This window comes from Amblyomma mixtum, chromosome 3, assembly GCF_055824585.1.
Source record: "Amblyomma mixtum isolate Tamu chromosome 3, ASM5582458v1, whole genome shotgun sequence".
Lineage (NCBI taxonomy): Eukaryota > Metazoa > Arthropoda > Arachnida > Ixodida > Ixodidae > Amblyomma > Amblyomma mixtum.
Genome location: NC_143014.1, coordinates 22,733,138 through 22,746,071, shown reverse-complemented (window position 1 = coordinate 22,746,071; position 12,934 = coordinate 22,733,138). Strand labels below are relative to the sequence as shown.

At 47.6% G+C, this 12,934-nt stretch overlaps 1 protein-coding gene across 1 annotated transcript in view; it reads left to right on the top strand.

Moving 5' to 3' along the window:
* The window catches only part of SMC3 (structural maintenance of chromosomes 3), a 118,549-nt gene that overhangs the window by 14,905 nt on the left and 90,710 nt on the right, over positions 1 to 12,934 (top strand). The window contains exons 12-14 of the mRNA XM_089578350.1: positions 1,237 to 1,305; positions 6,062 to 6,165; positions 9,747 to 9,846. Coding sequence (XP_089434476.1) covers positions 1,237 to 1,305; positions 6,062 to 6,165; positions 9,747 to 9,846 — 273 coding nt within the window. The remainder of the gene's footprint in view (positions 1 to 1,236; positions 1,306 to 6,061; positions 6,166 to 9,746; positions 9,847 to 12,934) is intronic.

Genomic DNA, 12,934 nt, shown 5'->3' with positions numbered 1-12,934 from the left:
ACTTAACAAACAAGGGTCCTAGACACTGGCTGCCAATGGAGATTCCCAGGGACAACTTTCACATGCCTTTTGGTGTTCAGCAGGATGCAACATCTCTTATCAAAGGTGCATAAGGACAGTGAGCACTAGGTCGCTGCTTTGCTAGGTTGGCATCAGCATTTATACTGACTGATGGTGGCTATTTATTGCTAAATGTATAATGCATGTTATGGTGGCAGCACCTGCGAGTTCTGTACAGCTGCAGAACATTGCGACAAAGAGACGGGCTGGAGCTAGATAATGTTAATTGTTTACGGTGCAAAATAACGAATTTTTTTCCCACGCTTATTGTGTTATTGGAAACATTTGGTCCAGCGTTTTGTTTCTGTAGCTCGTCTGGCAACATGAGGGACTGTTGTGATTTTATGCCGTCTGCTCTATCCACTTGTAGCTCACACTGTGTATACCACCTCACGCACATTACGCCCACTTGTGACAGACCTGACTCTCTTGCATTGTTTGCTCGCTGTACAGTAAAAGCTCATGGATTCAGACTTCAAGGGACCGGGAGAAATGTTTTAATTATGTTTGAAAGTGTGATTTATCAAATGACCCTCCCAAAAAACTGCCAAAATGCATTTACATCATTGTAATGTTAAACCCCACAATTTACATTTTTTTTTATTTTGTGAAAACTTTGGCCACGGTCATCTACTTCTAAGGTGAAAGCTGTGCTACTATGGCTAGTTTTTGCAGTTTTGTCAAACGCTTTACTGCGTGCACGCTGTTGGGGATGTAAAAAAGGAACTCCGACAGGGCCTCTGTGGCGTCCTGACTCAGTAGCAGTGGAGCCTCCTCATGAACAGCGTCATCGCATGCAAAGTGGCTCCACTGCGCGAACTGTGAACAGCGTGTGATGAGCGTGCAGTTTTGGTGCAGTTGTGTAACGAGACATGTGGACGAGAGAGAAGGGAATGTGTTGTTTTTTTAAAAAACCCCTTAAAGACACTCTGGAGGAGAAAAGACAAGCAGCATTCCAATCAGTGTCCGAAACAGCGCTGATTAGTGTCTCCCAGCTGGTAAAAATGAAATCGGAAAACTCCACCGTGGCGTCACTTCTAGACTACATTAGCCCACGTGCAGTTTCAAATTGTTAAACCTCATACACTGCTACAGCTGCTATTACCTTTTCATCATTTAAGGCTGCTCGTTATGCACTGTTTGTGTAATTTCGTCTTTTTCTTTTTTCATTTACAGATTGACAAGTTGCAGGAAGACACACAGCGGGATGCCAAAAACAAGGTTGTGCTGGACAGAAAAATCGAAGTGAGCCTCTCATTCATTCATTCATTCATTCATTCATTCATTCATTCATTCATTCATTCATTCATTATTTAGAAGTGAGGCAGTTTAGAAATGAGGCAGCAAAAATGCAAGGAGTGCCAGAAAGATTATAATTGTAAAATTAAAAATGTACACAAGTACAAAGGAACTTATGAGTCAGTTTAGCGCCGTGCATACCATATAAACGCCTGTAAGGGCTGCACCCGTGTACGGGCCACACCCTGTTTTCCCAAAGGAAATACAGTAGAACCCCGTTCATACGTTTTTCACCGGACCGGGAAAAAAAACGTAACAGCCGGAAAAACGCTACAGTGAGGAAAGCACCGAAAATTAATGAAAACAGTGCAGCTTTGACTTGAAACAATTTATTTCCGCAAAGTGACCCTAGGACTAAAAAATCTAGAATGGTGGATTGCAGTTTCTTTCGCTCGCTATATATGCGTTTCTCAATAGCCTGGAAGGCCGCATTGCTGTCAGCGTCGCTTTGAGGTGCGACGCACATACCTGCGGAGGAGGCCCAGAGCCGCGACGGCTTCTCCAAAAATCGGATCTGACAACTCGTAGAAATCATGCGGCTCGTCGTCATCGTAGTCAGCGGCTTCGCTTACAGCCGAGTTCGCAACGATCTCGGCAATGCTTTGGCATTCCGACGTCACGACGGCAGCATCCACGGCGACGTAGTCGCCTCATGCGATTCCCGTGGCACCCAGTGCAATGCATAGCCTCAGTTAGCTCTTGATCACGAGAGGCTGCTTACTACTCTTCATCTTCCATGGCAGTTTCCACTTCTATGCGAAGGCCACACCGCACGTAGCAGTGCTGTGCAGTTCACGCGCTCACTGCAGTCCACGCTGAAGCGACGTTGTGCACAGCGTCAAGCACTGAAATGTTCGTAGGCTGCTCGCCGCGCTGCTCCGCGTAGGCCGCCCTGACTGCCTGTCGACTGCGTTTAGTACGTTCAGCCTTTCCTCAAGGGAAGCGCCTTCCGCTTACACGACGCTATCACGCCATCAAAGCACGATAAAGATGTTGCGACTGAGAGAAGGATGAAAAGGAAATTGCACGGGCCTGCCAACTGGTTCAAGCCGAGCCACCACCGCTGCCACGTGCAGATAGAGGAGAGTTAAAAGATAAAAAGATAGAGTGAAAGGAAAGAAAAGACGCGCGTCGCAGCAACTGCGTCGTCCGCCGAAGCGGACGCTGGCTGAGAAAAACAGATAAGCGACCTTAGCCGCGAGCCTCCTCGTCACCACCTCCCACGATAAAGATCGCGGCATTCGGCGTTCGCGGGGCAGATAGCCATCTAGTGGCGGCCTCTCCAACTCGTGTGCGGCTTCTTGCAGCCAGTTCCGTAGCCAAGCCTGGCCAAGACTCATCAAAAATCAAAATGCCGGTTGGCGCGCATTGCCCGGGCGGGTTCGGGGAGCCCGGTTGCGACGTATCATGCGGGATCGTTTCCTCGGCTACGACGTAACAGCGGGGTTCCCAATACATTGGATCCTATGGAAGCTATGCCGGGACCCGAAGAAAACGACGTAACAGCCGGGAAAACGCAGCAGTGAGGAACGTAAGAGCGGGGTTCTACTGTACTTAAAAAACCTGAACTTTCCACGACCCATGCGGCAATAGCCTACTAAATGCATGCACTGTGGCCTCCACGATCGGCTCCGGTTGCGAGCAACGGTGCGCTTGATCGCGGAGGCCGCGCACGTGCTCAGGAGCTTCCAGGTGCTGCCCACGGATGACGCCTGAGGCCGTGGCTCATCATAATCAACTTTTTCCTTCACCGCGAGCTCCTGCTGTTCATATTATCCATATTGGCATCAGTATCAACAGCTCCAGCTTTTTGTGGCTGTTAAAGGCACGGGAGTTGTGGTAGCATGTTAGTTCACTGTAGTTGTGGCTTTCGTGTGCTGCCACCGAGTGTTGCAGTTTTAGCATGATGGGCAAGCACCTTAATAGCTACATGGCTGGGAGTTAGCTCCCAAACACGGTGTGAGGTGGGCAGGAAATTCGACATGGCCGAGAAGTGCTTCCGACGATGATGCAACCAAAAAATGCTTTGAGGAACGCAAGCTGTAAAACGCGCGCCTTCCGAAACAAGCCGTGCAAGTTTCCGGAACTGGAAGAAGAGCTGCTCTGCTATGTGATGGAAGTGCGGAACAGTGGCTACGCGTTGACAGTGGACATGCTGCGCAACTTCTTGTGGGATGAGCGGGTGCCAGAGCACAGCACCAGCTCAGTCGGAAGACTCCGCTAGGGACGACTGAATGTAGAATAAATGCCGCTCATTCCCTGATTGGTGTTTTCATGTAAATTTTTTTTTTTCGCACATCGTGTGTATGGTCCACACCCCGAAAATTGGCCCTCGAATCTGGAAAAAAAAAATGCGGCCCTTACACGTGTTTATACGGTACTTGTTTAAGGGACACACTTTTTTTTTGTAGTTTTGATGGGGCGCAGCCCTTACATGATGTTACTGCCATTTTTTTTGTTAAATTTTACTGACTACAGCAGAGCTCCGATTACGCGTTCCCCCTTTTATGCAGCAACATGAATTTTTATGACCAATTAGTGCAGCCCCGGTGAATGCTTCAAATACGTAGAGTATTAAAAGTATGGATGATAAGACGCGCGCTCGGCGACCTGTGCGAATTAACTGTCCAGAGTAAAGCAGATGGCTCGATCAGTTCACTGGCAGATGTCATGCAATTCTTAGTCACCGTAGAATCTCGATGATACGATCCTTGTAGATGTGAATTTCGGAATGACATATGCCCTGGCCACAGTGCATTGCGAGCAATGGGCAGAAATTTGGATGTTGCAAGCAAGCGCCCACCCCATTTTGGATGACATGAATGTGCGAGCTGTGACTACACCCTTGAGCACCAAGTACTTGCCGCTCGTATATCGTCGACGCTGGGATCACCAATCACGTGGTGCGCTCCATGAGTAGTGAGTGTCCATATACTGTTGACACCGCGATCGCCAGTTGCGAGCAACGAGCACCGATATTGCAAGTCAGCAATGGCTGTAAATAAACCCCGTTGGCTGATTTGCGCAAATTCTGGATACGAATTTATTTTTTTTTGGATAATATGAATATTTTTCATGATGTGAGTTTTGTATGATCGAGATTCTACTGCAGGGGTCTCAAACTCATATTACTGTGCGGGTTGCATTGAGAAAATTTAGTCTCCCACGAGTCAGAACATGGAAAATAACAAAAAGAATGGGAGGGAGGTCAATCACAATGTTGTTTAAGCATGATAGTGTTAAAGGCCCTGTTCACCAGAAAATCTGGTGTGGGGCATTGCCGGTGTCAGCGTTATTGGCGTCGGCATTGTGAGCGAAAAATCATCGGCATGACTCTGGCCGGTGGACCCCGAAGAGCAACCTAGGAGGCAGGTGGGCCACCTAGGTCATGTGACCTTCCACGGAGTCATCACGACCTGTCCACCGGATAGTGAGCAAACTGCCCTCCTTGGCAGGTGGCAGTTAAATGAATGATTGGTCGCTCGGGAAGAGCAACCTGGGTGGCACAAAGCCCACCGCTGGGAGCACCTGCCATCGCAGGGCAGTGGCACACTGCTTAACCTCTGCACCACTGCGCCAGGTGGAGTATGAGGACTCCCAGGGACCTGTGAATGTCAAGTACAGAATAACGTTTTGTGTATGTGGGAATTAACCGGTTATGTTAGTTGCTAGATTCCCTGACACCGGAAAATATGGCATTCGATTCAGGTTCGAAATTTGGAATATTTGCACATCCCGTGAGGCGGTTCAAGTTAAAATATGAAATCTATAGTTGAATCCTGTTTAAACGAAATACAAGTTCCACGAGCCGCCGCGGTGGCTCAGCGGTTATGGTGCTCGGCTGCTGACCCAAAAGACGCGGGTTCGATCCCGGCCGCGGCGGCTAGAATTTCTTTGGAGGAGAAATTCTAGAGGCCCGTGTGCTGTGCGATGTCAGTGTACATCAAGGAGCCCCACACTGTTAGCAAAAAGGTAGCGGTACTTACTAACTTTTGGAAATCAGGCCAGAACATTGGCAGATTGGACTGAATATAGTTCATGAACAACATTTATTTTCCATAAATCTGCCAGCTTTGGTCTTCCGCTGTTTCGGAATTGGCACCGTGGCGCGACATTTATATATTTATATTATAAAGCTGCTCCAAATTATAGTAGGATTTTTTCTGCTTTCATATTTTTTTTGGTTCTGGTGGAAGTACTTCAGATTTGGGAGTTTTGCTGCTCCAAAACTTACGCCAGTTGTAGAATCGTGAAATTGGTATATAATTTTTTATCCCGTGATTTCCCCCGCCGCAATGGCTCAGTGGTTACGGCGCTCTGCTGCTGACCTGAAAGACGCAGGTTTGATCTCGGCCGCGGCGGGTGAATTTCGATGGAGGTGAAATTCTAGAGCCCCGTGCACTGTGCGACGTCGGTGCTCTTTAAAGAACCCCAGGTCGTTGAAATTTCCGGAGCACTTCACTACGGCGTCTCTCATAGCCCAAGTTGCTTTGGGATGTTAAACCCCCCATAAACCAAACCTATTCCGTGATTTTCTGTTCTCAAGGCCCACATCCGCCCTTAATGTTCTTCTCATGCAGCTGCTTGTGACGTAATGCCAAGTTTTAATGCTAAACGTTAGCCCGGTTTTACTGGAGCCACTGCAGTTACAGAAGGGACGAGGTATGGAAGAGGATTAACATGAAGCATTGTTGTGTTGCAGGAACTTACTCGGGAGCTCGAGAATCATCGTGTGAGCATAGACAGCCAGAATAAAAGTTTCTACGAGATGAAGAAACGGAAAGACACACTTCAGGGGGAGAGAAAGTGAGTATGCTTTGCTACATATTTGCACTGCAAGTTGTCAGTGCCCAGGTGTCAGTTTCTGGGGCTCAGCGTTGCTTATCCTAAATGCTTTTGTAATAGTGCAGTAAAATATTGTTAATTCAGACTTTAAGGGAGCACAAAAAAAAAGATGTCCGAATTATCTAAATGGTCAAATGTTTAGGGGAATCCCCCAAGGTGGAGTAAATTTGTAATAAGGGAGTTGGCATCCATCTCATTGGCATCCACCTAAGAGCAGCCATACGGCTACAAAGGAAAGCTATACAGCTTTCTCAGAAACTTCGTAGTTAAAGAAAAATTCGTCCTGGTCCGGGGTTCGAACCCGGGACCACCGCTCCACCGGAGCAGTCGCTCTACCAACTGAGCAAACCGGGACGGCAAGCTTATGGTAGGGTGAGAGCGAATTAATAACTCGAAGTGGGAACAGAGTTGGTCAAATGTTTAGGGAAATTCCCCAAGGTGGAGTAAATTTGTAATAAGGGAGTAATTACTCATTGGCGTCCACCTAAGAGCAGCCATACGGCTACAAAGGAAAGCTATACAGCTTTCTCAGAAACTTCGTAGTTAAAGAAAAATTCGTCCTGGTCCGGGGTTCGAACCTGGGACCACCGCTTCACCGGAGCAGTCGCTCTACCAACTGAGCTAACCGGGACAGCAAGCTTATGGTAGGGCGAGAGCGAATTAATCAATAAGTGGGAACAGTTTATTACAAATTTACTCCACCTTGGGGGATTCCCCTAAACATTTGACCAACACTGTTCCCACTTCGAGTTATTGATTAATTCGCTCTCGCCCTACCATAAGCTTGCTGTCCCGGTTAGCTCAGTTGGTAGAGCGACTGCTCCGGTGAAGCGATGGTCCCAGGTTCGAACCCCGGACTAGGACGAATTTTTCTTTAACTACGAAGTTTCTGAGAAAGCTGTATAGCTTGCCTTTGTAGCCAGGTGCCGCCGCGGTGGCTCAGTGGTTATGGTGCTCGGCTGCTGACCTGAAAGACGCGAGTTCGATCCCGGCCGCGGCGGTTGAATTTCTTTGGAGGAGAAATTCGACCCCAGGTGGTCGAAATTTCCGGAGCCCTCCACTATGGCGTCTCTCATAGCCTTAGTTGCTTTGGGACGTTAAACCCCATAAACCAAACCAAACCTTTGTAGCCGTATGGCTGCTCTTAGGGGGATGCCAATGAGTAATTACTCCCTTATTACGAATTATCTGAATGTCAAAATATAAAATGGCCCTTCAAAACTACCCAAGACCGTTCGCGTGAAAGCGAAATTTCTTCTGCGAATCTTCTTTCACTACAAAAATTGCGTGACAATGGAGATTTCTCGCAGTTGTGTCAAATATTTCAATTTGTGCATGCTATCGGGAGTGGCAGATTCAGAACTGCTCCACCATTTCAACTGTCCCTGTGGCTTTGTTCTGTGTCTGAAACGGTAGCGCAGGAGCTTCTCTGCGTGTGGCGTTGCATGTGAGGAGGCTTCACTGTACAAATGGCGAACAGCACGTGATAAGCGAGGAGTTTTGGCGTGCTGAAAGAATGGAAATATGACGCAGATGGAATCGAGGGAAGTGTGCATTGGCGCCGGAGTGGCAAGATGCCCTCAAAAAGAAAGCAAAAAAAAGATAAGCAACAAGGCAATCATCGTATTAAACAGTGTGCGGTTTGGCTGTCTCGCTGATGCAGCAGATAGCCGCCGTCGCCGCAGGCTAGCAGCAAAGCTCCGAAAACGAAGCTGGGCGGCCTACCACCTCTTGGCCTAGCGACAGGAACCTGCCGGCCGTCAGCTCTCCTGCCTTTGCATGCGCATCAAGTGTACCTGATCGAAAAGTTAGAAAAAATTCAGTCCAAAGCACTGCGGTTTACATATTCGAAGTAATCTCGTTATGAAAGCATAAGAGCCATGTGCATCTGTGCACAATTTTCAACTTTGTCTTTCTGTCGATAAATGGCTGCAATGAAATTCCTTTTCAGCCTTTATCATAACGGATTAAATATAGTTGCGGAGGATTACTTGAAAGCACCCCACCATCGCTCTATCTGAGGTAACCATACTAAATTCAATCATACTGGGCGCGTTGTAACACGTTCAAGTAACTCATTTTTTCCGAAGGCAGTCAAAAGGTGGAATGCGTTACCAAGTGAAATTGTTAACACTGCAAATGCTGATGTCTTTTTTGAAAAAGTTTTTTCGCCCAAGAAAATGAGATTACTTGACTGGGGTTGCTATCACCAGTTCCACTGTGTTCCTGTTCTTGCTTTTTATTCATGCTGTTTACATGTACATGTGACTTGACCCACTCCTGTATGAGCCTGAAGGCAGCTTACAGTATTACTAGATAAATAATAAATAAATAAAACGAAATGCGCTTTCGAAATAAAAGTTACAGGAGGTTGCGGAGCCTACTTTCGCATTTTTACAAAGTCCCACGCAGGGTGGTGTCTAGTTGGAGATTAAAGTCCCTAGATCAGCTGATCTAGGGGCTTATGTAGTCTTCTTCTATGCTGCGCACAGAATTAAATTTCCAGCCGAAGTAAAATCTCAAGGCGTAGACATTCAAAAATGTAGAATTTCCGAGTAACATTGCGACGCTGCAAAATCAGCCGGTGAAATAAATTGATAAAATTTCGTTAGCATCACCCTAAAAACGGCCGAGTATCGAAGTTCCCGAGTACTACGCCTAAAGTTGCGCCACTGCAAGGCGGCGGCTAGTGGCATATTTTCGTTGTCACGCCGTGGCGCATGCGCATACTTTGCTTTATCGTGCGATGTGGCATACTTTTGTCTTTATCCCTTTGGCTGTGCTAGCTCTACAGACTTCTGCAGAATGGAGGGGAATGAATGAGTATATTGAATCGGTGAGAATTTTCGAAGGCCGTTGAATATTCTTAATAATTTTTGTTCTTGTGAAACCTGTACGAGCCCCGACCATAAGGCAAATCCATTGTACATAGATTATCAGCTTAGAAGTTCATTTGGAAAGTGAGATTGCAGCTTTGAGCAACTTTGAGAGCTCTGAGATGTTGCAAGCCCCCCCCCCCCCCCCAACCACACACAGAGAGAGAGAGAGAGAGAGAGAGAGAGAGAGAGAGTCGTGGCCAGTGTGCATTGCATTGTAGTTATTTTGAATATTCATAGAGTAGTGTCCGCCGCCGCGGTGGCTCAGTGGTTACGGTGCTCGGCTGCTGACCCGAAAGACGCGGGTTCGATCCTGGCCGTGGCGGTTCAATTTCTGTGGAGGCGAAATGCTAGAGGCCCGTGTACTGTGCGATGTCAGTGCACGTTAAAGAACCCCAGGCGGTCAAAATTTCTGGAGCCCTCCACTACGGCGTCTCTCACAGCCTGAGTCGCTTTGGGACGTTAAACCCCATAAACCAAAGCAAACCTGAGTAGCGTCCGAGCCAGTAACGAAGAAAGAAGTGGACATATTTCAAAACTGTGAGTGAACCTAATGAGCAGCATTGTATTGCTGGCACATGTACTGTTGATCTTGATGCTGTAGTACTCTCTGCCTGCAAGCAAGTGTGGCTGCTCTCTTCACTGACGTATTCTTCTGTGGTGTAGTGAGCTCTGGAGGCATGAGAACGCCCTGCAGCAGAACCTGGCCACACTGAAGGAAGAGCTCTCCAAAAAGGACCAAGGCCTGCGCTCCATGACTGGCAAGGTGCATCTTCTCCTCTTGTGCCTGCAAAAACAGTCTAGCTGGGCATTGGGGTGGGGAGAGACAACCAGGCTGGTTAGTAGTACCTGTTTATACCAAGAAGAACAGCAGCACGAACAGTGATGTGATTGCTGCGTCAGTTGCACCAAACTGCGCCTTTAAAAGGCAAAGCCTGCTACATGCTGCTGCATTATGGCAAAATACGAGTAATCTGTGACAAGCCTGCCAAAACTCTGTCTTTACTTTAGAACAGATTCTCGGGCGTTGTGCCTTATTCTCGGTGAACATATGCATGCTGCATATCATGCCGGCCAGGCCCGTTGTCACCTCGCATAATGAAAACAGAGAAGCGCCTGCAGCACGGCGCCTCCCTGCTGCTTGATTCCCGTTCTCCAGTGCATATTCAACAGCATGCAACTTCAGTTTTGCATCGTAGCTTCTTTGCCTCGCAGGCGACTTGTGTCGCTGAAATTTAAACTTTTGAGAATATGATTGGATTGGATGTGGTGGCCATCGCATTCAGTCCTGTTGTTGCGAGATGATGTGATTCTAGCTGTAGGATAACCTTTTAATCGTTCCGCTGCTGCTAACCGTATCCGCGGTCAGCTGTCTGCGCATGCGCAGATGGCCCTGAGGAGCGTACATCGGCCACTGTACAGGTGTAGTTGGGTCCCCGACTCGCTTCGAAGTAGATCTCGCTGTGCTAAAACTGTCTAATAACTCGATTATACTTTTTACACATAGGTTTTCTTTTCTAACCTAGTTACCAGGAATGGCAAAAGATGGTGCATGGTGGTGCGTAATTTTCTGCTGTATATGAGTCAAACTGACGAAAAATGAAAAAGCTCTGTTTATACACCAAAAAATTGGTATATATCTGAGCCAGATGCTCTCTTTTCTGTGCCAAAAGTTACTTTTGGCTGCTCCAAAAGCTGCTCCAAAGTGACCTCGGCCATTCACCTCACTGCAAGAAAGAAAACATGCACATCAAAGAAGGTGCAGGTGCACATGTGTGGCATCTGTGCATTTACTGCACTTCTATGGGCAGGCACAGACCAGAGCAAACATTTTAACTTCAAGAAATATTCGCTCATAAGTTGTCTAGTTTTCAGAAGTCGGCTTAAAAAGTAGTCTAGTAATTCTTTTGCACAAAATATCATAGGTGATCTGCCAAACTGGCTTTTATTCATTTACGTTATGATTTTGGCAGTGCAGCTTTTTAGAAGATGTTTTTTAGTGCAGTTAAATCTGTAAACATAATTCTAAACTTCGGATAATTTTACTGGTTAATTTGAAACGATGGCGTGCATCAGCCCGGTTAATTTGAAGATCTGAGGTGCTATGCGAAGTTGCCTGATCCTGATTTCACCGCAGACCGACATTGCGATGACCCCTCGGAGCCATGAGACGGCTCTGCAGAGTGATGCCGATGAGTAATGGCGATGCTCTATATGTGAAGCGCAAAAACCAATCTGGTAGGGCTTATGGACCGCGGAAGCACGCGCCTGCAGAGAAGACATGCATCACTGCAATGCTGGCATGGATACCATTTTCCAAGTAACGTGCTCTTGACGCGTCGGCAAGACACAGCTGGACTGGAGGAAGCGGTGTGCACACTCGTCACTTCTCTCCAGCTTGGCCGTAGTCAGGGCAGCGTCCAGCGAAGGCGCTGGCATTAAAGCACCTTCCGTCCCTAACAGCATCAATGCGTGTCCCGTGACACATGGGCCATTCTCGCTGTGTGCCCGTAACGTGTTGACTGCGCACAATGCCTCCCTGCGCCGTTTCTTTGAGTAGTGTGACGTAGTTAAAGAGTTGGGTCGACCTTTCTTTAAAAAATTGATCATCCTAAAATTGGGGGTTGGCCTATACGCGGAGCATACCTATTTGCCGGGTCTAAGGTAGCTTTGGACGAACGCTAGGTAGTACGCGCCCCGTGCCGGTGCTTGTTCCCGGTGAAGTGCGTGGGGCCCCATTCGTCAGAAAAGTTGTTAATTCATTTGCAAATTGGTTCCACTGAAGAAAATGTTTCCGATGATCTCCAGGGCACGGTGGAAGAAAGAGAGGTGATCCGACGACTGCATGGGCCACTGCTAATGAGTATGACTTTTACGTATGGTGCGGCTGCAAGAGGCAGCACCAGTACAGGGGGCCTATTTGTCACTCATTTTGCTGGTGAATCTTTGGGCGTGCCTGGCACGGACACTTGATTTGGATACATATATGACGCTCGCCTGCTTGGGACGACTCGTGATTGGTTAGAGGGACGTCCTTTTATATTTGTGCTGACATTCTGGCCTATAGATCGACTCAGGGCCACATGAGTGACCGCTTAACTGATAGTGCTAGCAGCTGGCAGCCTTTTCAGCGCACAGCTGCATTCGACTAACTTTGGTTTTGGAGACTGAAGTTTAGGAGAGACAATTTTTGTATATTGGTATTTATTGAAAACACCCAAGTGAGCATTGCTGATGCACCTCTCTTCCACCATGCTCCAGAGCGTGCGTAGTGCCGAAACTGCCGGACCATTTGCAGTTCGGTTCGATACTATTCAGTCGGGCTGGAGGCAGGATGGATGCACCTCTCTTCCACCATGCTCCAGAGCGTGCGTAGTGCCGAAACTGCCGGACCATTTGCAGTTCGGTTCGATACTATTCAGTCGGGCTGGAGGCAGGATGGAACGCCGCTTTTTTGCTTTTGATCTCCATTGGCTGTAGACTAGTGTCCTTGTGATTGCATCGTTATGCATTTGTTGCTTGCACCATTGTGCCATCCCACTAGAAACTACAAAACAAAATGCCCCGGTGGGACGAAGCATTCGGGGTGGGGAGGTAGTGAGTGCGGGGGGGGGGTATGGGGTATGCGTCGACTTACATTAGGAATCGACTCGTTTTGTGGCCAGCAAGGGCTATGAGCTAATGATCAACTTTTACATGACAATATGCGGCAATTGCAAAGCTCGTCGAGTAGTAAAGGTAACGCGTTCCCACAACGAAATTTATTACCTGGGTCCATGTTTAGCGTGAAAGCATTACTTCATTAGCAAAGCTGAAAAACCTGAGGTATGTGGGAACTTGGAAGCCTCAGCCTT